The 20,849-nt window shown below is 37.5% G+C and overlaps 1 protein-coding gene across 1 annotated transcript in view; it reads right to left on the reverse strand.

The window, feature by feature from the left end:
* Positions 1 to 3,754: 3,754 nt before the first annotated feature.
* The window catches only part of RNF17 (ring finger protein 17), a 153,780-nt gene continuing 136,685 nt past the window's right edge, over positions 3,755 to 20,849 (reverse strand). The window contains exons 32-37 of the mRNA XM_045844774.1: positions 18,899 to 18,952; positions 11,189 to 11,305; positions 9,854 to 10,022; positions 7,129 to 7,264; positions 5,197 to 5,386; positions 3,755 to 3,853 (exon numbers count right to left, since the gene is read on the reverse strand). Of these exons, the coding sequence (XP_045700730.1) occupies positions 3,755 to 3,853; positions 5,197 to 5,386; positions 7,129 to 7,264; positions 9,854 to 10,022; positions 11,189 to 11,305; positions 18,899 to 18,952 (765 nt within the window). The remainder of the gene's footprint in view (positions 3,854 to 5,196; positions 5,387 to 7,128; positions 7,265 to 9,853; positions 10,023 to 11,188; positions 11,306 to 18,898; positions 18,953 to 20,849) is intronic.

Here is a 20,849-nt window from a genome sequence, read left to right on the forward strand (position 1 = left end):
TATATATGTACTCTGTGTGTGTATATATGTATAAATGGAAAAGATTATGCTTGGAATATAAAATAAAATTTATAGCATTTTATAATGTTTGAAATGCATAAGGACAGAAGCATTTTATGTATTACAGAAGTTCTTTATCTGTAATGGAATGAGAAGGTAAAACAGAAGAGCTTATTCATTCTATGAGTATAGATAAACTCGAGAGTGAGGAGAAGGTAGTTATGATGAGGGTGATGCTCTAAATCACTGGTCAAAGTGTGACACTTGAAAATGGAGAGGCAGAGCTGATTGGCCACAGATGCTAGGCTGTTATGATTTATGAGATGGCTGGGTGACAGAAGGATATTCTTGAAGGAAGACCAAGTCATCTACACCTAAATTTATGTGATTATAGGTGGGTCTAGTCACTTCATGCGGAACGATAGTGTTGGCAATGACTTGATTTGTTTTTAAAAGCTTAGTGTATTCATTTCAGATGGTTTAAGAACTGAATATGAAGTGTAAAACTTTTCAAAGAAAATAAGGAGTTACCTCAGGATAGAGAAGGATTTTTTAAAAAATATATTTTATTGATTATGCTAATACAGTTGTCCCATTTTCCCCCCTTCACTCCCCTCCACCCTGTACACCCTGTCCCACCCACTTCCCCCCCCTTTAGTCATGTCCATGTGTCATACTTATAAGTTCTTTAGCTGCTACATTTCCCATACTATTCTTACCCTCCCCCTATCTATTTTCAACCTACAATCTATGCTACTTATTCTCTGTACCTTTTCCCCCTCTATCCTCCTCCCACCCTCCTGTTGCTAACCCTCCATGTGATCTCCATTTCTGTGGTTCTGTTCCTGTTCTAGTTGTTTGCTTAGTTTCTTTTGGTTTTGCTTTAGGTGTGGTTGTTAATAATTGTGAGTTTGCTGTCCTTTTACTATGCTGTCCTTTTACTATACATGTTTTTTCTTTATCTTCTTTTCTTAGATAAGTCCCTTTAACATTTCATGAAATAAGGGCTTTGTGATGATGAACTCCTTTAACTTGACCTTATCTGAGAAGCACTTTATCTGACCTTCCATTCTAAATGAAAGCTTTGCTGGATAGAGCAATCTGGGATATAGGTCCTTGTCTTTCATGACTTGGAATACTTCTTTCCAGCCCCTTCTTGCTTATAAGATCTCTTTTGAGAAATCAGCTGACAGTCTGATGGGAACTCCTTTGTAGGTAACTGTCTCATTTTCTCTTGCTGTTTCTAGGATTCTCTCCTTCATTTTTACCTTGGCTAATGTAATGATGATGTGCCTTGGTGTGTTTCTTCTTGGGTCCAACTTCTTTGGGACTCTTTGAGCTTCCTGGATTTCCTGGAAGTCTATTTCCTTTGCCAGAATGGGGAAGTTCTCCTTTATTATTTGTTCAAATACATGTTCAATCTGTTGCTTTTCCTCTTCCCCTTCTGGTACCCCTATAATTCGGATGTTGGAATGTTTAAAGATGTCCTGGAGGTCCCTAAGCTTCTCCTCGTTTTTTTGGATTCTTATTTCTCCATTCTTTCCTGTTTGGTTGTTTTTTTTCTTCCTTCTGGTCCACTGTATTGTTCTGAGTCCCAGTTTCCTTCCCTTCACTATTGGTTCTCCGTGCATCTTCCTTCATCTCTTTTATGGTAACCTGCATTTTTTCATCTAATTTGCACCCCAAATCAACCAATTCTGTGAGCTTCCTGATTACCAGTGTTTTGAACTGTGCATCTGATAGATTGGCTATCTCTTGGTTGCTCAAAAGGATGAGTCCTGGGGGATTGAGCTGTTCTTCTATTTGAGACATCTCTCTCTCTCTCTCTCTTTTTTTTTTGGTCTGGTTACTCCTGTTACAGTGAGGGACAGAGCCTTAGGTGTTCACCAGGGCTGGGCACCCCAGTCGCTAGATTGTGACATTGTATGTGGGGGTGGGGCCGGGGGCCGGGGGGAACAATGGCAGTAGCTCTGTTCTCCTGGGACCTCAGTCCCTTCTCTGGGATCCTGGGTTGTGCGCTCTGCCCTGGTCCACAATTGCTGCCTCACTGGGTCCGCCAGCTGCCGCTTGCGTACTCAGGGTTTACCTGCTGCGATCTCGTGCACCCCAGATCCCTTACACACTCCCAGTTGCCTTATGCGCTCAGTTCTCCCTGTTCTCCTCACGCCGAGACCCCGCGCCCAGCTGCTGCTCTCCGCTGCTCCTACCGGTCTGGATGAATGGGTCTACTTCAACTTCTTCGCTGTCCGACTTCCATTCAGATGAATTCTCTGTCAGTTCTGGGTGTTATTCTGTCTCTAAATTGCTGTTGTTCCAATCTTGGTTGTGTGTGGAGGTGCGGTGCATCCACCTATGCCTCCATCTTGCCGGAAGTCGGATTTTTAATGTAATATAGAAAGCTCAAACCTTAAAAGGTTGGTAAATGAGTGAAGTTTCTATGTGTCTAAACATGTCACAAAAAAAAGAGTAATAAGCTACAGACTAGAAAAAGATACATATACCTGACAAAGGATTAATATGAAGAATATATAAAAAATCCTATAAATCAGTAACATAGTTGCAAACAACAGTAAAATGGACAAAGGACCTGAGCAAACAAGTGACTATAATGAGCTACCTTTTTATACTTGTACCATATACTGCAAATAATGGTCTAGCCGCACCACATGTTGGTAAGAAACTCAGATGATGCAGTAAGCTAGTAAAACCTCCTTTTGTAAAGCAATTGCCCATGATCTTGTACTAGTAAGTATATATACTAGAAAACTGGTAACAATCCAAAAATATTTTAGCAACAGAATAAATTATGTGCAAAGATGAATGTAACAGTGAAAGTGAATAAAATATACCAATACAGATAAACGGTATAAATAAAATAGGAAGCTAAAGGTAACTCTGTGACAGTTAAATATATACAGAGCAACATGGATACATTCATAGACAGTAAAAAATTACAAAGACCTATGTAAGAATGATAAACACCCAATTCACAGTAGTGCTCACCTCCACAGGTAAGAAAATGATTTGGGAAGAGGGACTATAGGTGCCTAAAACTGTACTGATAATACCGTATTTCTTAAGCTGAATATACATTAAATGAGGTTTTCCCCATCAGTCAAAAATATTTCAAAATTACAGGAAAACAAAAATATTTGAAAGCAAATATTTATTAATGATTTTTCAAACAATTCCTAACAGTTCAATATGTAAGGGGGAAAAAAGGGACTAGCATTACTGCAGAACAAGTTGAGAAAAACAAGCCTGAAATGGTCTGCATACAACAAAAAACTTTCTTCTGGGCTGTATACCTGGAAAACAAAAATTATTTACACCTTTTCTTAATGTTCAATCTAGTTCCTATATCACTTGTTACTTTATGTGAATGGATAAAAGAGTAAGCTCATTACCCAAGTACTTTGATAACTTGGTTACTAGGACCTTGATTATTCAGCAGTGCTTACGCACTCCATACAATGTGCTTTAGTTATTTATAGAGGCCCCTTTCTTCTGCTTTCTTTACCCCCATAACTACTACTAGGAACGGTCACAAGAGCCTTTCCAAGCATTCTAACACTTACAGAACTTCTGATACTGGCCTTCACTGCTGAGGGGCCTATGAAGAAATCTAGGAAAGATTCTTGTTGACCTCTGATGTCACTTCTTTGAGAAATCAAGGAAGTCCAAAGGTGCTTTTATGGGCATTAGTCACCTGCTTTGTGCCAGCTATACGGGGAAACAAGAAGTGACACTTACATCATTCATCTTGTTCTGCAAGCCCCATTTCTACTAATGACATATGAACTGGATACTGTTCATCTTCATATAATGTCACAATTTGTTCTGGTTCCTGAGCCTAAAATTAAGATACAATTGTAAAGAAAACACAATAATGTCTTTGCTGTCTTTTCCCTCCTACCTCTCTGACAGGAGAGAAAAAGCATTCTCAAACTTATTTATAATTTATACTCAGCACTTTGAAAAGGTATATAATGGTTTCCTGATAAAGCACGTTTTTTTCCGTCCTTCTACTTTATTTAACACGTAGCATAACTCTTCTCCAAAGCTTTCCTACATAGCCAACAAGCTTTAAACACCACCATCCTTGTTAAAATTAATTTACATTCTACACAACAAGCATTATACCTTTATGCAGAAACTGACCAAATTTTGAATGCTACTCATAGAGGTAAACATGTATGTCTAAGAACATTTACTTGCCCTACCTATATTCTCTTTTCAGGAGCTTCTTGAGAGAAAATGACAGAAGCAATTTGTACCATTCTGTACACACAGGAGCTGGAGAGGTACAGAGGTTTTCAAAAAAGCACTTTCTAGTAGCAGCATTGTTTCATTAAGAGCTCATTCTTATCACAGCCAATACACCAGGACTCCTAAAGGCTTGGGTCCCCAAAGCAGGACAGGTTGGGCTAAAACAACACTGTGAGGGTGGGGTGAATTGGAGAGAATATTTCCAAGTGAAAGGGTTCGGAAGGGAGAACTAGGGTTCCTGCATTTTATAAACCTAATCAGAATTCACAAGTACAGACTTTTAGGGGAGTAAAATTCTCCAATTTTAAAACACTGCACTATATAAAATATGGATGCAGGCTGGATTCTGCCTGTGGGCTCCCCTTTGTGACATGCTAACCTCTAAAGAAGAAAGTACATTTACACCAAACATCACCTGAACTTTCTTGACAGATGTTCTTCATTAAACAATTCAAAATTAGTGTATGGTATTAGTGTAATTCAAGCCTTTCTATGACCAGAATCCCCCTTCTGGCCTTTCCTATTTATCTGCTAGAATGCAGAGCAAATGTCACTTCCCTGTCCTACTTCTTCAATGTAAGTGCTGGAGTGCCTACTAAGGAATATCAAATGTAATATCCTCATCATTCCTGCTTCTTGCACTCCCCAAAGTTACCCTCTTTAATTAGTGGTTTACGTGTTTCCCTCACTGACTTGTAAGTTCTCTGATTACAGAAGACTTATCTTGATCACTTTTATCTTAGTCAAGACATCACCTAAGACATTTTAACAAGTCTTAAAATTAATCCTATAGTATTTACAGCTTTATATACTTTAGTTGAAGCATGTTTGCATGTAGAGTTGCATTGGCAGAAAGCATTTTAGAAAGTTAATAGGACTCTACAAATAACTTCAAAAGGATTCTGGAAAATTAAGCCAGATATTTACCATGGAAGAAGCATAAAGTTGTTTTCCTTGAAGACAGTCTATCATAGCCCACAATGCTTCCATACTCCACTTGGGACAATATGGTATTCTTGTCTTTCCTAAATCTTTTAAGGGAGGTTTAAACCCTGCCAGTAGAACCTTTATGGCTTGGGCTGGATACTGCATAAGGTGAAGAGGAATCTGACGTAGTCTGTCACAAAAGAAATTTTTAAATTAAAATGTTCAGAATGTTACAATTAAAATTCTCTAACAGCTAAAACTGGAAAACAAAACTTTGGATTTGGCAATGATTTCTTGGCGGTGACTGCACTACATCAAACTAAAAACTGCAAAGGACATAACAAGAGTGAAAAGGCAACCTACAGAATGAGAGAAAAAATGTGTGTTAAAAATAGTATCTTCTACTAAGAAGATATATAAATGGCCAACATACATGAAAAGATTCTCAGCTAGGAAAATGCAAACCAAAGCCACAATGACACCATCTCACACCCATTAGAATGACCATTATCACAAACACACACACATACACAAAATGCTGGTGAGGATGTGGAGAGAAACTGGAAACTTTGTACACTTAGTGGGAATTTTTAAATGGTACAGCTGCCAAGGAAAACAGTTTGGTGGTTCCTCCAAATACTAAAAATAGAATGAGCACATGACCCAGCAATTGCACTTCTGGGTACACATGTAACCAAGAGAATGGAAAGCGGGCCTTAAGGAGTTATCTGTACACCCACAGCAGCATTATTCACAAGAGCAAAAGGTGGAATCAATCCAAGTGCCCACTGGTGGATGAATGGATATATAAATTGTACTGCACATACAGTTCAGCCTTAAAAAGGAACACAATTTTGACACAAGGTGCAACTTGGATGCATTTTGAGATCATTATGCTCAGTGAATTACGTCACAACAATCAAATACATTAGAGACCTACAACAGTCAAACTCATACAGATGAGAGGGGTGGCTGCCAGGGGCTGGATGAGCGGGGATGGGAATTTTTGTTTAATGGGTACAGAGTTTCAGTTTTACAAAATGAAAAAATTTCTGGAGACTGGTTGCACAACAATGTAAGTAGGATTACCACTACCACTGTACATTTAAAAATGGTTAAGACTATATTTTGTGACAGGTATTGTACCACAATATAAAAAGATACTACAAATAAAACAAGCCAAACCCTCCGTCCCTTGAAATAACTATTGGCAAGGATGTGAAGAAAGTGGAACCCTTTTCATTGCTGGTGGGAAATGTAAAATCATCAGAAAGTTAAACACAGAATTACTGTGTGATTCAGCATTTCCACACCAGGGATGCACCTCCAGCAACTGAAAGATGGGCTCCAACAACTGCTTGTGCATGTTCACTGCAGCATTATTCACAGGAGTCAACAGGGAAACAACGTGAGTGTCCTTCAACAGATGAATGAAATGTAGAAATGTAGTCTATACATAAAATGACGTGTTACCCACAACAGTGATGAGATTCTGATACATGCAACAATTGGATGAACCATGATAACATTACACAAACTAAGTCAGACAGTAAAGGACAAATATTGTATGATTATACTTAAAGAAGCACACTGTGTGATACCAGGAGCTAAGGAATGGGGAATGGAATGTTACTGTTTAATGGATACAGAGTTTCTGCTTGGGATTTATGAAAAGGTCCAGAAAGTGGACAGTGGCAATGGTTGCACAACACTGTGAATGTATTTAATGTCCATTACTGATAACTGTATACTTAAAAATGGCTAAAATAGTAAGCTTTATCTGTATTTTAACACAATAAGAAAAACTTAATTAAAAATTCCCAGTATATCAACATCTTTAAAATATTTTCTTTGAAAAGTCAAAATATTCCTAATAATTATTACAAACAAAACTAAGAATCCTAATTCAGGTAAGTTGACTTTGTTAAAAACCTGTTTATTGTCAGCTTTTCAGTTGACCCGTAATCCACAAATTGAACCAGGATGGCTACCGGGTTAAATTCTTTAATGGAAACAATCTTTGCTCTATACCATAATCTATCATTGTATTCTGCAAGGCAAGGCATTTCTGGAGAGACAGAAAAAGAGAAAAAATCACATTGCCTTTTATTTTGTTAATAGTTTTTTAAAACACAGTAAAGTACAGAGAAAATGTAATCACAACATAGCCATTACTCAGAATTAAACACTCAGCAGTTAGCCATATGTTGGCTTGTGCTCTTTTCTGTTTAGACTACAGGTGGCAAACACAAGGCCTACAGGCCAAATCCCACCCTCCACCTTGTTTTATCTGGCCCGGCACCTTGTTTCTACCTGGTGGTAGCACCAAGCTCTCACTTAACTGTTAAGAAGTAGTTACATTTGTACAGTTCTAAAATTACATTCGGCCCTTTGAAGGCAACTGGGAGGCTGATGTGGCCCCTGGTGAAAATGAGTTGACACCCCTGGTTTAGACTTCATAAACTCTAAAGAAAGGCATGCTCATGGCTCTGTCTTGCTGTTGCCCAGGTCTGTGTCACCCTTCCACAGCCCCCTGGCTCTGTATTCCCTAAATCTCTTCATTTGGACCATTTTCTGCAGAGAATAATAAAACATTTTCTATTCCTGTTTTTGAGCTTGTCCTCCACCAGTACATTCTCTATAAAGCCATTAGAATTAAATAAAAATTTCAATTACACTTTCTTGTTTAAAATTCAATGGCACCTTAACTACCTGCAATATCAAGTCCTGAGAAATTTGTTTTCCAGGGTTCATAATCCACTCCCCGCCAACTCCTACCACAACCCTCAGTGTGCTACCTGAACACAGTTACTTCAGTGCATAGCTGTTCCATCATCTGGACTGTGCCCCATGCCCTTTTTTTATGATAAACATCTCTTCTTTCAAAGATCAGCTCAGATGCGACTTCAGAAAGCCAACTCCTATCATGGTCTCTGACCCAATGGTGCCAGGCACATAGCTTTAGCATTAGCTCTTCTTCTCACACTGGACTTATGCACATGTCCCTTCTCTGCTTCCCCACTACTCACACAATCCCACCAGGTACCTGGTATAAGCCTTTGCTCAGTAAAAAGTGTGTAAATGCATGCCAGGCTTGAGTAGAGTTGAAGAACAATGAGTATAACTACATGCTTCCCCTTCTTCATACACTCTCAGATTGCAGAGCAGACAGAATACACCTTAGGTTCCTATCTTGCTCTACTCCTGCCCCTCCCTTTATTCTCTTCTACAAAGTTTCTATAAAGAAAAGTAGTTGTGGGCAAGTGGCATTTAAATACTTCATACTCTAATGTTCAGATTTTTAAAAAACAATTTTTATCAAAGTTAATTTCAGTATATGGAGGTTATCAATAGAACAGTAAGAATCTCATCTGTCTGCATAGTAAACAACTGCCTGAATCATGGTTAACAATCCCCTTTAACCTTTACTATTTCCAGCCTCAAAAACATGGCTGAGTGACATCTCAAAATAGCACTGAAAAAACCCACCTAGTTGTCATTTTAAATCCACAAATCAATTCTTTAACATAAAGTACTTATTCAAATGTATGTCTTTAATAGGCACTTGCCTATGAATCAACTTGTACATATGTGCACTGAGGAACCAAGGACCTATAGAAGAAGTCACAAACGTGTGTACAGCTCCATGAATCAGAATGTCACACAGATGGTTGGTTTGACTTCCCTTGAGACAAGAAATACGAGGAAGAATTGTTTTTTTCCAGATTATAAATCTAAGTTTACCAAAAAAATCACAATGAATTTATTCTTTCATTCAACAGATATTTATGAGCACCTGCTTGTGCAAGATACCCTGATTGCTGATGACACAGCAGTACTGGGAGTCCCTATTTAACAAAGGAGAGGAGGTGGCATGGAGTGTGATGGGGTAGGGAAGGTGGTAGTGCCACTCACATAGGGTGTCAGGGTAGACCTGCAATAGGGGAAGAGTTGGGCAGAGACCTAAACTGCTCACAGGCTGGGAGAACATTCCAGGCAGAGGGAACTGCAAGGGCTATTTATCAGCCAAACATGGGTCACAAGTGATAAAATTCTCATTGAGTAAACTTAGGTACATCAGGCCAGATGTCCTTTGCTTTGGCACATCCTCTATGTACAAAACAGACTAAACACATCTCTATATCATACATGGACAGAAATGCAGAGACGTACTCAGTATCAGGAATTGTTGACACCTGTACTTGTGTACTCTCCTCACAGGAGAATCACATATATTTAATAAATATGGATAAGAATAAATTATAAAGAAAAAAGCAGAGTCTGACCTGGGTTCCCATGCCCCCAACTCTAAAATCATCAATTAATTGCAATGGCTTGCAATTAAAATGACTGCCATTTGGGTCTCAGTCACAACTCTCAAAATTTGAGCGAGTCACAAAACCTCAAGCTTAGACAAAACATCTTCATGCAATTTTCCAATGGACTCAAGTTCTGGAAAATCGAACTGCCCCGATGCAGTACTTACCTTCTCTTAGATGACTTAGAAAATGGGGAAAGTCATCTATAGCATCTTGAAAGTTGAGAAATGAGCAAATCCAGAGAGAGTGATAACATTAGAAATCACCAACCTCGTTAGTCCATTCAAACAGAACAAGTTTCACTAGGAATTCCAGGGTACTCAGAAAGTGTGGGCTACCTGTTCTGAAGTCCGTCAGAGGCAGGAGAGTCTCCACATTAGTGTTGAGCCTCTGCAGAGCTTCACTGAGGCTCTCAGACTCAGATTCCCAGCTGACTCCACTGCCATCTGTATCACTATGCTGGTTACAGAGATTACACTTTTCTACAGAATCAAGGCAAATATATACCTAAGTGGGGGGAAAGCAAGGGAAAACTTTCAAATTATTTTAGTATTCATTTATACAGACAAAAATCACCGTAGTAGACAGTCTCCAACAATGGCCCCAATGATTCCTTGTAAAGTTCCTCTCCCACATCATATTGGAGTTGATCTTCATGACCAAAAGAATGTGACATGATGCCTCTCTGTCTTGCTGGCATCACTGCTTTCCCAGGGAAAGCTGTGCTGTCATCCAGTCAATGGAGAGGCCCATAGGACAAGGCACTGAGTCCCCAGACAGCATCGTGTGAGTCTTTTTGAAAGTGCATCCTGCAATGCCTTCCCCTCACCCCAACACCTTCATTGTGACCTTGAGAGGTCCTGAGCCAGTACTGAATTAAGGAGCTTCTAATTCCTCACTCTCATTTGTGTTGTTTTCAGCTGCTATATTTGGGGTATTCTGTTAGGCAGCAATAAATAACTAATACAAAAAACCATTATAAAACCCAACAGTAGTATACCCCTATGCTCTCTGATGAAACTGAAGAGCAAATTCTTTCCTTGCCAGTGAAGGAAAGAGTTTACTGTGCAAACTGGCTGAAGGGACTCTTTTACTTCATTGTCATTGCTTCCTTTTTTGTTGGCTAAAGACTTTTTCGTTAGTGTACTTATTAAATTCAATTCATATTTATTGAGTGCCTATTATGTATCAGGCAGTATTCTAGGTTCCGGGGATACCAATGGCCAAAACAGACAAAAGTCCCTGTCTTCGTGGAGTGACAGTCTGGTAGGGAAAAGCAGACAAACATTGTAAGAAAATGGAGAAGGCATCAGAAGGTGATCACTGGTACAGAAAAACTGGTACAGAGCATCTAGACTTCCTCTAGAAAGAGGACAGGGGAGTGAGATGTTGAAGACTTCATAGTTTAAAATAGGTACAGATTAAAAATCTAAATGTCTGGTATAACTACAGCAACACAAGACTGGGAAAACCAGCCAGTTTAAGAAATACTTGACTTCTTAAGCATCAACAAATGTCTGAACAGGAAATTGCTGTGTGGACAAACTGGCAATCACCAAGCTCAATTATTTGAAGTCAGTAAGAAGAAAAGGAGAAGACTCTTAAGAGTTAAAGACCAAGATTGCATATTATGTCTTTAACAAACAACTAATCGTGCAAATTAAATTACACACCTCATTAGGCGAGACCACGTGCTTAACTTGAACAGCATAGAGTTCTCCTGGAGGAGGCAGAGGTGAAGGCAAATACGGTGGTAAGATAGGGGTTTCTGTTTCAGACAAAAGCAATTCCTAAAACACCACAAAAAATTCAAATTGAGAATGATTACTAAAAAAATCCACTACACTATCAAAATTCATGACAGTGCAACTTGCTTTCAGTTAGCAGAAAGCAAGTTCTCTGACACAGTGAATACCACAAATTGGAAAATATGACAACAAAAGATCTTTAGAATTCTTTTGCCCACCCAATGAAAAATTTTGTATAAACCCCCCCCCCCACATTTTCTTTTAACATATACATATCTGCACATACACAATGTTCTGCAGAAATGGTTAATAAATAGTTAACATTAATGCCACTGCCTAATAGGACCCTGGGGTTTGGACTTTTTGCTTTCCACATTTCTGTAGCATTTATTTTTAGAAAAAGTATGTTTTTGAATTTAAAAAAATTAAAAAAATTTTTTTAAAAATATTTTATTTCTAGAGAAGGAAAGGAGAGAGAGAGAGAGAGAGAGAGAGAGAGAGAGAGAGAGAGAGAGAGAGAGAGAGAGAGAGAAACATCAATGTGCAGTTGCTGGGGGTCCTGGCCTGCAACCCAGGCATGTACCCTGATTGGGAATCGAACCTGTGACACTTGTTTTTGAATTTTTAAAAAATTTTTAAAAATTGTTGTTCAAGATGCTGCTGTGTGGAATGTCTGAGATTTTCCTGCCAGTGTTTTCCTCTAGGACTTTTACGGTGTTACGACTTATATGTAAGTCTTTTATCCACCTTGAATTTATTTTTGTGTATGGTGTAAGTTGGTGTTCGTACCATTTTTTTTGCATGTAGTTGTCCAGATCTCCCAACACCATTTGTTGAAGAGGCTATTTTTACCCCATTTTATGCTTCTTCCCCCTTTGCCAAATATTAATTGACCATAGAGACTTGGATTTATTTCTGGGCTCTCTGTTGTGTTCCATTGATCTATGTGCCCGTTCTTATGCCAGTACCAGGCTGTTTCGATTACAGTGGCCTTGAACTACAGTTTGATATCAGGTATTGTGATCCCTCCTACTTTGTTCTTCTTTCTCAAAATTGCCGCAGCTGTTCAGGGGCGTTTATGGTTCCATATAAATTTTTGAAATGTTTGTTCTATATCTGTGAAATATGTCCTTGGTACTTTAATAGGAATTTCATTGAATCTATAAATTGCTTTGGGAAGTATGGACATTTTGATGTTGTTAATTCTTCCAATCCATGAACATGGTACATGCTTCCATTTGTTTGTGTCTTCCTTAACTTCTTTCTTCAGTGTTGTATAGTTTTCTGAGTACAGGTCTTTTACTTCCTTGGCTAGGTTTATTCCTAGGTTCTTTATTTTTCTTGTTACTCTTGCAAATAAATTTTTTCCCTAATTTCTGGTTCTGATATTTTATTGTTGGTGTACAAAAATGCCTTTGATTCCTGGATATTGACTTTGTATCCTGCTGTTTTGCCAAATTCACTTATTAGGTCGAGTAGTTTTTGGTGGAGTCTATAGGATTTTCTATGTACACTATCATGTCATCTGCAAACAATGACAGTTTTGTTTCCTCCTTTCCAATTTGAATGCCATTTATTTTTTTCTTGTCTGATTGCTGTGGCTAGGACTTCCAATACTGTGTTGAATAGTAGTAAATATTCCTACTAAGTAATAAAAGTGGCTAAGTAGTAAAAATTTCCTACTAAGGTCTTTCCTAAAAGACCTTAGTAGGAAAGCTTTTCATTTTTGCCCATTGAGTATAATGTTGGCTGTAGGTCTCTCATATATGGCCTTTATTATGTTGAGGGATTCTCCTTCTATTCCCACTTTGCTGAGTGTTTTTCTCATAAATGGGTGCTGTATCTTATCAAATGCTTCCACATTTGATATGATAATTTGATTTTTTGTGTTTTCTTTTGTTTATGTATTACATTGATTGATTTGTGAATATTGTACCATCATTTCATCCCTGGGATGAATCCCATTTGATTGTGGTGTATGATCTTTTTAATGTATTGCTGGATGTGGTTTGCCAATATTAAGCATCTATGTTCATTAGCAATATGGGTCTGTAGTTTTCTTTCTTTGTTGTGTCTTTATCTGGTTTGGGGATTAAGATGATGCTGGCTTCATAAAAGGAGTCTGGGAGTCTTCTGTCTTCTTGGATATTTTGGAAAAGTATGTGAAGGATATAGGTTAGCTCTTCCTTAAATGCTTTGTAGAATTCTACTCTGAATCTGTCCTGTCCAGGGTTTTTGTGTGCTGGGAGTTTTTTGATTACTGCTTTAATGTTGTCAGTTGTTATTGGTCTGTTCAGGCTTTCGGCTTCTTTTTCATTCAGTTTTGAAAGATTATATTTTTCTAGAAATTTGTGCATTTCACCTAGGTTTTCAAATTTCTTGGCATATAGTTCTTCATAGTAGTTTCTTACACCCTTGTATTTCTGTGGTATCAATTGTAATCTCTTCTGCTTCATACCTGATTGTGTTTATTTGGGTCCTCTTTTTTTCTTCATGAATCTGCTTGAAGGTTTGTTGATTTTGTTTATGTTTCCAAAAAGCAGTCCTGGATTTATTGATCCTCAGAATTGTTCTTTTAGTCTCTATATCATTCAATTCTGCTCTGATCTTGGTTCTTTCTTTCCTTCTCCTCGCTCTGGGCTCTCTTTGTTGTTGTTCCTCCAGTTCCTGTAGATGTAGGGTTAAGTTGTTTATTTGAAATGTTTCTATCTTTTTTTTGGTAGGCCTGTATCTCTATGAGCTTCCCTCTCAGGACTGCCTTCACTGTGTCCCATAAGTTTTGGAGTGTTGTGAGTTCATTTTCATTTGTTTCCAAAAACTTTTTGATTTCTTCCTTGATCTCATTCTTAACCCATTCATTGTTTACTAGCATGCTATTCAATCTCCATGAATTTGAGTTTTTGAGTTTTTTTCCTTGAGGTTGCTTTCTAGTTTTAGGCCCTTGTGATTTGAGAAGATGCTTTCTATGATTTCAGTTTTCTTCAATTTGTTGAGGCTTGTTTTGTGTCCTATCATGTGGTCTATTTTTGAAAATGTTCCATGTGCATTTGAAAAGAATGTGTATTCTGCTTCTCTGGGATGAAAGGTGTTTATATATATAAATATAAATTAAGTCCATTGATCTAGGGTATTGTTCAATGCTATAATACCCCTGTAGATATTTTGTTAGGAAGATCTATCCATTTTTGACAGTGGGGTGTTAAAATCCCTTAGTATAAGTGTGTTGCTGTCTATATCTTTTTTGAAGTCCTCCAAAATTTTCCTTATGTATTTGGGTGCTTCTGTGTTGGGTGCATATACGTTTATAATGTTTATGTCTTTTTGATGGATTCTTCCCTTGAGTATTGTGAAGTGACTGTCTGTGTCTCTTTTTATGGCTCTTGTTTTGAAGTCTATTTTGTCTGATATGAGTAACTCCTACCTCAGCTTTTTTTTCTTGTCCATGTGCTTGGAATATTTTTTTCTAGCCCTTCACTTTCAGTCTGTGTAGGTCTTTTGTTCTGAGGTGGGTCTCTTGTAGGCAGCATATGTGTGGGTCATGATTTTTTATCCATTCAGCTATTCTATCTTTTGATTGGAGCATTTAATCCATGTACATTTAAGGTTATTATTGATAGGTACTTCATTTTTCTTCCTTCATACCTGTGTTCCCCCCCCCCTTCTCTCACTCTTTTTCTTCCTTTCATTAATGCAGTCCCTTTAGCTTATCTTGCAGTGATGGTTTGGTGGAGGTGTATTCTTTGAGCCTTCTTTTTGTCTGGGAAACTCCTTATTTGGCCTTCCATTTTAATTGAGATACATGCTGGATAGAGTGTCTTGGTTAGAGACCTTTGCTTTTCATCCCCTGGAATATTTCTTGCCATTCCCTTCTGGCTTGGAGCGTTTCAATTGAGAATTCAGCTGCTAGCCTTATTGGGGCTTCCTTGTATGTTACTTCTCGTTTCTCCCTTTAAGATTCCTTTAAGATTCTCTCTGTCATGGAATTTTGCCATTTCAATTATGATGTGTGTTGGAGTGGGCCTCTTTGGGTTTGTCTTGATTGGGACCTTCTGTGCTTCCTGGATTTGTGTGATTTTTCTTTCATCAAATTAGGGAAGATTTTCCATCATTACTTTTTCAAACAGGTTTTCTATCCCTTGCTCTTCTTTTTCTCCTTTCGGTATCCCTATTATATGGATATTATTACATTAGAATAAGTATGTATTTTATAATAAAAAGTAAAAAAATATAGGCAATCCCAAAAGAAGATTTAAGTAAGTTAAAAATCATCATTAAAAAAAAGAGTGCTCTCTTTTAAGCTCTATAAAAGCATAAGGAATAAAAAGTTACATTATTCCCAAAAGGATTATAGCACTTAGCAGTTGTTAATAGCAAATATACATAAAAATGTGGGTGGTTTTTCTTTTAGAAAGTTAAAAAAATTCTTGAACATAATAATTAGCATACAAAGTAAAATTATCACATTCAAATTTGTAGATTAATTTATTACTATTTAACATTTTTAAACTGGTGATAAATCAAAACATATCTTAACCACTTAGTAGAGTTGAGCAAAAAAGTGATTACACTACTGTTGAATTTTACTGATTTCTTATGTTTCACTTCAGAACAAACATCTATTTTTATAATAATAGGAATGAAGTTCTACCTATGAGAAAAATTCATTTATTGAAACTCTTCCCATACCTAATCACACATGTGACAAAATATAACATAAATTGGACTCATTACAATTAAAAACTCTAGTGTTTCCATGGATGGACACCACCAAGGAAGTGAAAAGACAACCCACGGAATGGAAGAAAACATTTGCAAATCACATATCTGTTCAGAGTCCTGCAATACCAAATATGCAAAACCACAAAAACATCGGAAATTACAGGGTGGACAAACCAGAAGTCACCAACTAAAGCCCAGCTAAGAAGGGGTAGGGCTTTTTTTTCCATTCTTCTTTATTTTTATTTTCTATTTTTCTTCAGTTTTACTGAGATATAATTGATATATAACATTGTGTTAGTCCATGTATACCGCATAATGATTTGATGTAGGTACATACTGTGTGAAATGATTACTACAGTAAGTCTAGTTAACGTCAATTGCCTCACACAGTTAGAAAACCTTTTTCCTTCTGATCAAAATATTTAAGATTTATTCCCTTAGCAACCATCAAATATATAATATAGTGTTGTTGACATTAGTCACCATGCTGTATGTTACATCCTCAGGACTTAATTCTCTTATAACTGAAGTTTGTATCTTTTGACCATCTTCACTAATTTTCCCCACCTCTACCCAGCCCACCCACCTGTGGCAGCCACCAGTCTTTTCTCTCTATCTATGAACTCAGTTTCTTTAGATTCCACATATAAGTGAGATTATATGATATTTATCTTTCTCTGGCTTATTTCAGACCATGACTTCAAGGTCCATCAATGTTGCCATAAATGGCAGGGTCTCCCTTTAATGTCTAAGTAATATTTCAATATATACATATACATATATATCACTCATATATATATGTATATGTGTGTATCTATACATTTTCTTTTTTTGTTGTTCAGTTACATTTGTCCCACCTTTTTCTCCATTGATCACCCCAATCATGTCCCCTGCTGACTCCCACAGTCAATCCAGCTCTACTGTCTGTGCCCGAGTCCTCTATTTGTGTTCCTTTGCTTGCCCCTACTCACTCTGGTCACTGTCAGTTCGTTCTTTATTTCCAAGTCTCTGGTTCTATGTTGCTCATTTGTTTGTTTTGTTGATTAGGTTCCATGTATAGTTGAGATCCTATGGTATTTGTCTTTCACTGCCTGGCTTATTTCACTTAGCACAATGCTCTCCAGATTCATCCATGCTGTCTCAAAGGGTAGGAGCTCACATCTTCTTTATCCAATTGTCTGGCAATGGACACTCAGGTTGTTTCCATGTCTTGGCTATTGTAAATAATGCTTCAGTGAACACAGGTAGCAGGTATCTTTTCAAGATTGTGCTTTTGTTTCTTTGGATATATGTCTAGAGGTGGAATTGCTGGATCATAAGTTAGTTGTATTTTTAATTTTTTGAGGAACCTCCATTCTGTTTTCCATAGAGGTTGCACCAACTTGCAGGCCTACCAACAGTGCATGAGGGTGTCCTTTCCACTGCGTTCTCACCAACATTTGTTGTTTCTTGCCTTTTTGGTGATAGCCATTCTAAAAGGAGAGGTGATTATCTCATTGGGGTTTAGATTTGTACTTCCTTTATGATTAGTGATGTTGAGGATCTTTTCAGGCACCTGTTGGCCATTTGTATGTCTTTTTTTTTTTTAATCCTCACCCAAGGGCATTTAAAAAATGATTTTGGGGAGAGAGTAAGGATGGCAGAGAGAAACACTGGTTGGCTGCCTCCCATATGCACCCTGACTGGTGATGAAACCCACAACCTAGGTATGTGTCCTAACTGGGAATCAAACCTGCAGTGTTTTTGTATATGGGATGATGCTCCCACCAACTAAGCCACCCAGCCAGGGCATCATTTATATGTCTTTTTTAAAAAAATATCTATTTTGATTCTCTGTACATTTTTAAAATGATTTTTTGGGGCTACTGAGTTGTATGAGTTCTTTATATATTTGGGATATTAGCCCCTTATCAGGTATGTGAGCTGCAAATATTTTCTTTTAGTAGGCTGCCTTTTCACTTTGTTGTTTCTTTTGCTGTGCAGAAGCTTTTTAGTTGGATGCAGTCTTGTTTAATTTTGTTTTTGTTGCCTTTGTATTTGGTGTCAGAAATTTCTCCAAGGAAAATAAACAAATGGCCAAAAACACATGAAAATAAGCTCACTATCATCAGGAAAACACAAATGAAAACCACAATGAGAAACCACACTTCACACCTATCCTAGGATGGTTAGAAAAAAGTCAGGTAATAAGTGTTGGTAAGAGTATAAAAAAAGTAGAACCCTTATACATTCCCAGTAGAAAGGAAAATGATCCAGACCCTTTGGAAGACAGTCTTGGAGAGTTCCCTAAAATGGTAAACAGAGTCAGTACTGTGTCCACTCCTAAGTCCATACCCAGGAGAAGTGAAAGCAGATAGGCATCCACCAAAAAACATGCACATGAATGTTCATAGTAGCTTTACTTGCAATTGCAAAAGATGGAAATAACCTGTCCATCAACAGATTAATGGGCAAACAAAATGTGGTCTATTCAATGAAATATTAATCAGACATGAAAAGGACACATACTATAACATGAATGAACCTTGAAAATATTATGCTGAAGGAAAGAAGCTAACACAAAGGGCTTGGTATTGTGTGATTCCATTTGTGAGAAATGTCCAGAATAGGGAAATCCGCAGAGAGAAAATTTCTAGGACACAGATTGGGGAAAGGGAGAATGGGAAGTGACTGCTGTTGGTGAGGCTTCTCTTTAGGGTGATGGAATATGGAATTAGATAGTCATGATGACTGCATAACTCAGTGACTATACTAAAAACTACTGAATTGCACACTTTAAAAAGTTGAAATTTATGATATGTAAATTACACCTTGATGAAGCTGATATAAAAGAAAATGCTTACTTCCTGATTTTGAATCAGGTCCTCTGCATTGATAAAGTGTCCAAAATTTCCAAAATATCTGGATAGAACTTACCTCAAATCTTATTTCCCATCTTTCCTCATATTTTTTACTGTAATCTGTTGGTTTCTGAAATATAATATTATTAATGAATAAAACCATCTTTATGTAGTATCACTTTTAAGGCACTTTCATATTTCATCTCTGTAAAAGTTGGGTGCATGTCCTTGTTTGCATTCATTTAAGTATTTTAGGTTAACTATGGGAAAATCTAATGTCCTGAGTAATCTGAATATTGCAACAGTAAAAATCCTTAAAATTATGCTAAACATATAACAACAGTAATTAGTTTAATATAAGAGAGTGGGAGCACTTACCTTCCCCTTTAAATGTTAACAATGCAGTGTAACACTAAAAGAAACTAAATAATCTTTATAAAACCTGTTTGATATTGGAAACACCTTTTAGAGGAACACAAGGGGGGGGCACAAACGTACATGCGCACATCCAACTCCTTAAAGGAAACAGGTGGCAGTGAGGGTGACATGGACAAAGCTAAGTAGTATCACAGATACTATGTGAGAGAAGAGCCGTTTTCTACATTTGATCAAACATTCAATGTTTGGTTTTGTTCTATCACTAAAATGAATATTAAAAAAACTGACAAGTGGGCTAGGGTCAGGTTAGAGGGGGGAAAGGCAGAAAATTGAACATGAACAACAATAAAAAAAGAATTAAAAAATATAGAATGGGGGAAAACATATTTGCCAGTGATACCTCAGACAAGGGTTTAATCTCCAAAATATATAAAGAACTTACACGACTCCACTCTAAGAAGACAAGCAACCCAATTAAAAAATGGGCAAAGGACTTGAACAGACACTTCTCCAAGGAGGGCATACAGAAGATCCGAAGACACATGAAACAATGTTCAATATCGCTAGCTATCAGAGTGATGTAAATTAAAACCACAATGAGATACCACTTCACACCAGGCAGAATGGCCATCATAAACAAAGCAACAAACAACAAGTGTTGGAGAGGCTGTGGAGAAAAGGGGACCCTAATGCACTGTTGGTGGGACTGCGGACTGGTACAACCACTATAGAAAGCAGTATGGAACTTCCTCAGAAAACTAAAAATGGATCTGCCTTTTGACCCTGCAATTCCACTGCTGGGACTATATCCTAAGAACACTAAAACACCAATCCAAAAGAACCTTTGCACCCCGATGTTCATAGCAGCACAATTTACAATAGCTAGGTGCTGGAAGCAACATAGATGCCCATCAGTAAATGAATGGATCAAAAAAACTATGGTACATTTACACAATGGAATTCTATGCAGCAGAAAGAAAGAAGGAGCTCCTACCCTTTGCAACAGCATGGATGGAGCTGGAAAGCATTATGCTAAGTGAAACAAGCCAGGCAGTGAAAGACAAATACCATATGATCTCACCTTTAACAGGAACCTAAACAACAAAAAAAAGAAACAAGCAAAATATAACCAAAGTCACTGAAATAGGGGACAGACTGACAGTGACCAGAGGGGAGAGACGAGGGAATTTTAGGGGAGAATGGGAAGGGTTTACAGGAACAAATTTAAAGGACACATGGACAAAAGCTAGGGGGAGGGTGGTAATGAGAGGGAAGTGGGGAGGGTTGGGTGGGTGGGCTGGAATGGGAGTAAGTGGGAGAAAACTGTACTTGAACAATGATTAAAATAAAATTTAAAAAATATATAGAATGGGAGTAAAGGAGAGAAAACTGTACTTGAACAATGATTAAAAAAATAAAAAAAAATAGAGTATTTCCAAAAAAACAAAAAACTGAAAAGTGAACTATAACTATAGAAATAAAAGTAACTTATCATATAATATTTATGATAAATAGCATTTATGGTAGTTTGCAACGTGAGCCCATATCTATAATAGACTAATTATGTTTTTAAAAATATTAAAAACAAAAGCAACAAGCAATTGGACTGGGCTACTTAATGAAGCCAAGCTTAAAATATGGCTCTGAGT

The sequence above is a fragment of the Phyllostomus hastatus genome, unplaced genomic scaffold (genome assembly GCF_019186645.2).
Source record: "Phyllostomus hastatus isolate PE091 unplaced genomic scaffold, TTU_PhHast_1.1 phas_contig_41, whole genome shotgun sequence".
NCBI lineage: Eukaryota > Metazoa > Chordata > Mammalia > Chiroptera > Phyllostomidae > Phyllostomus > Phyllostomus hastatus.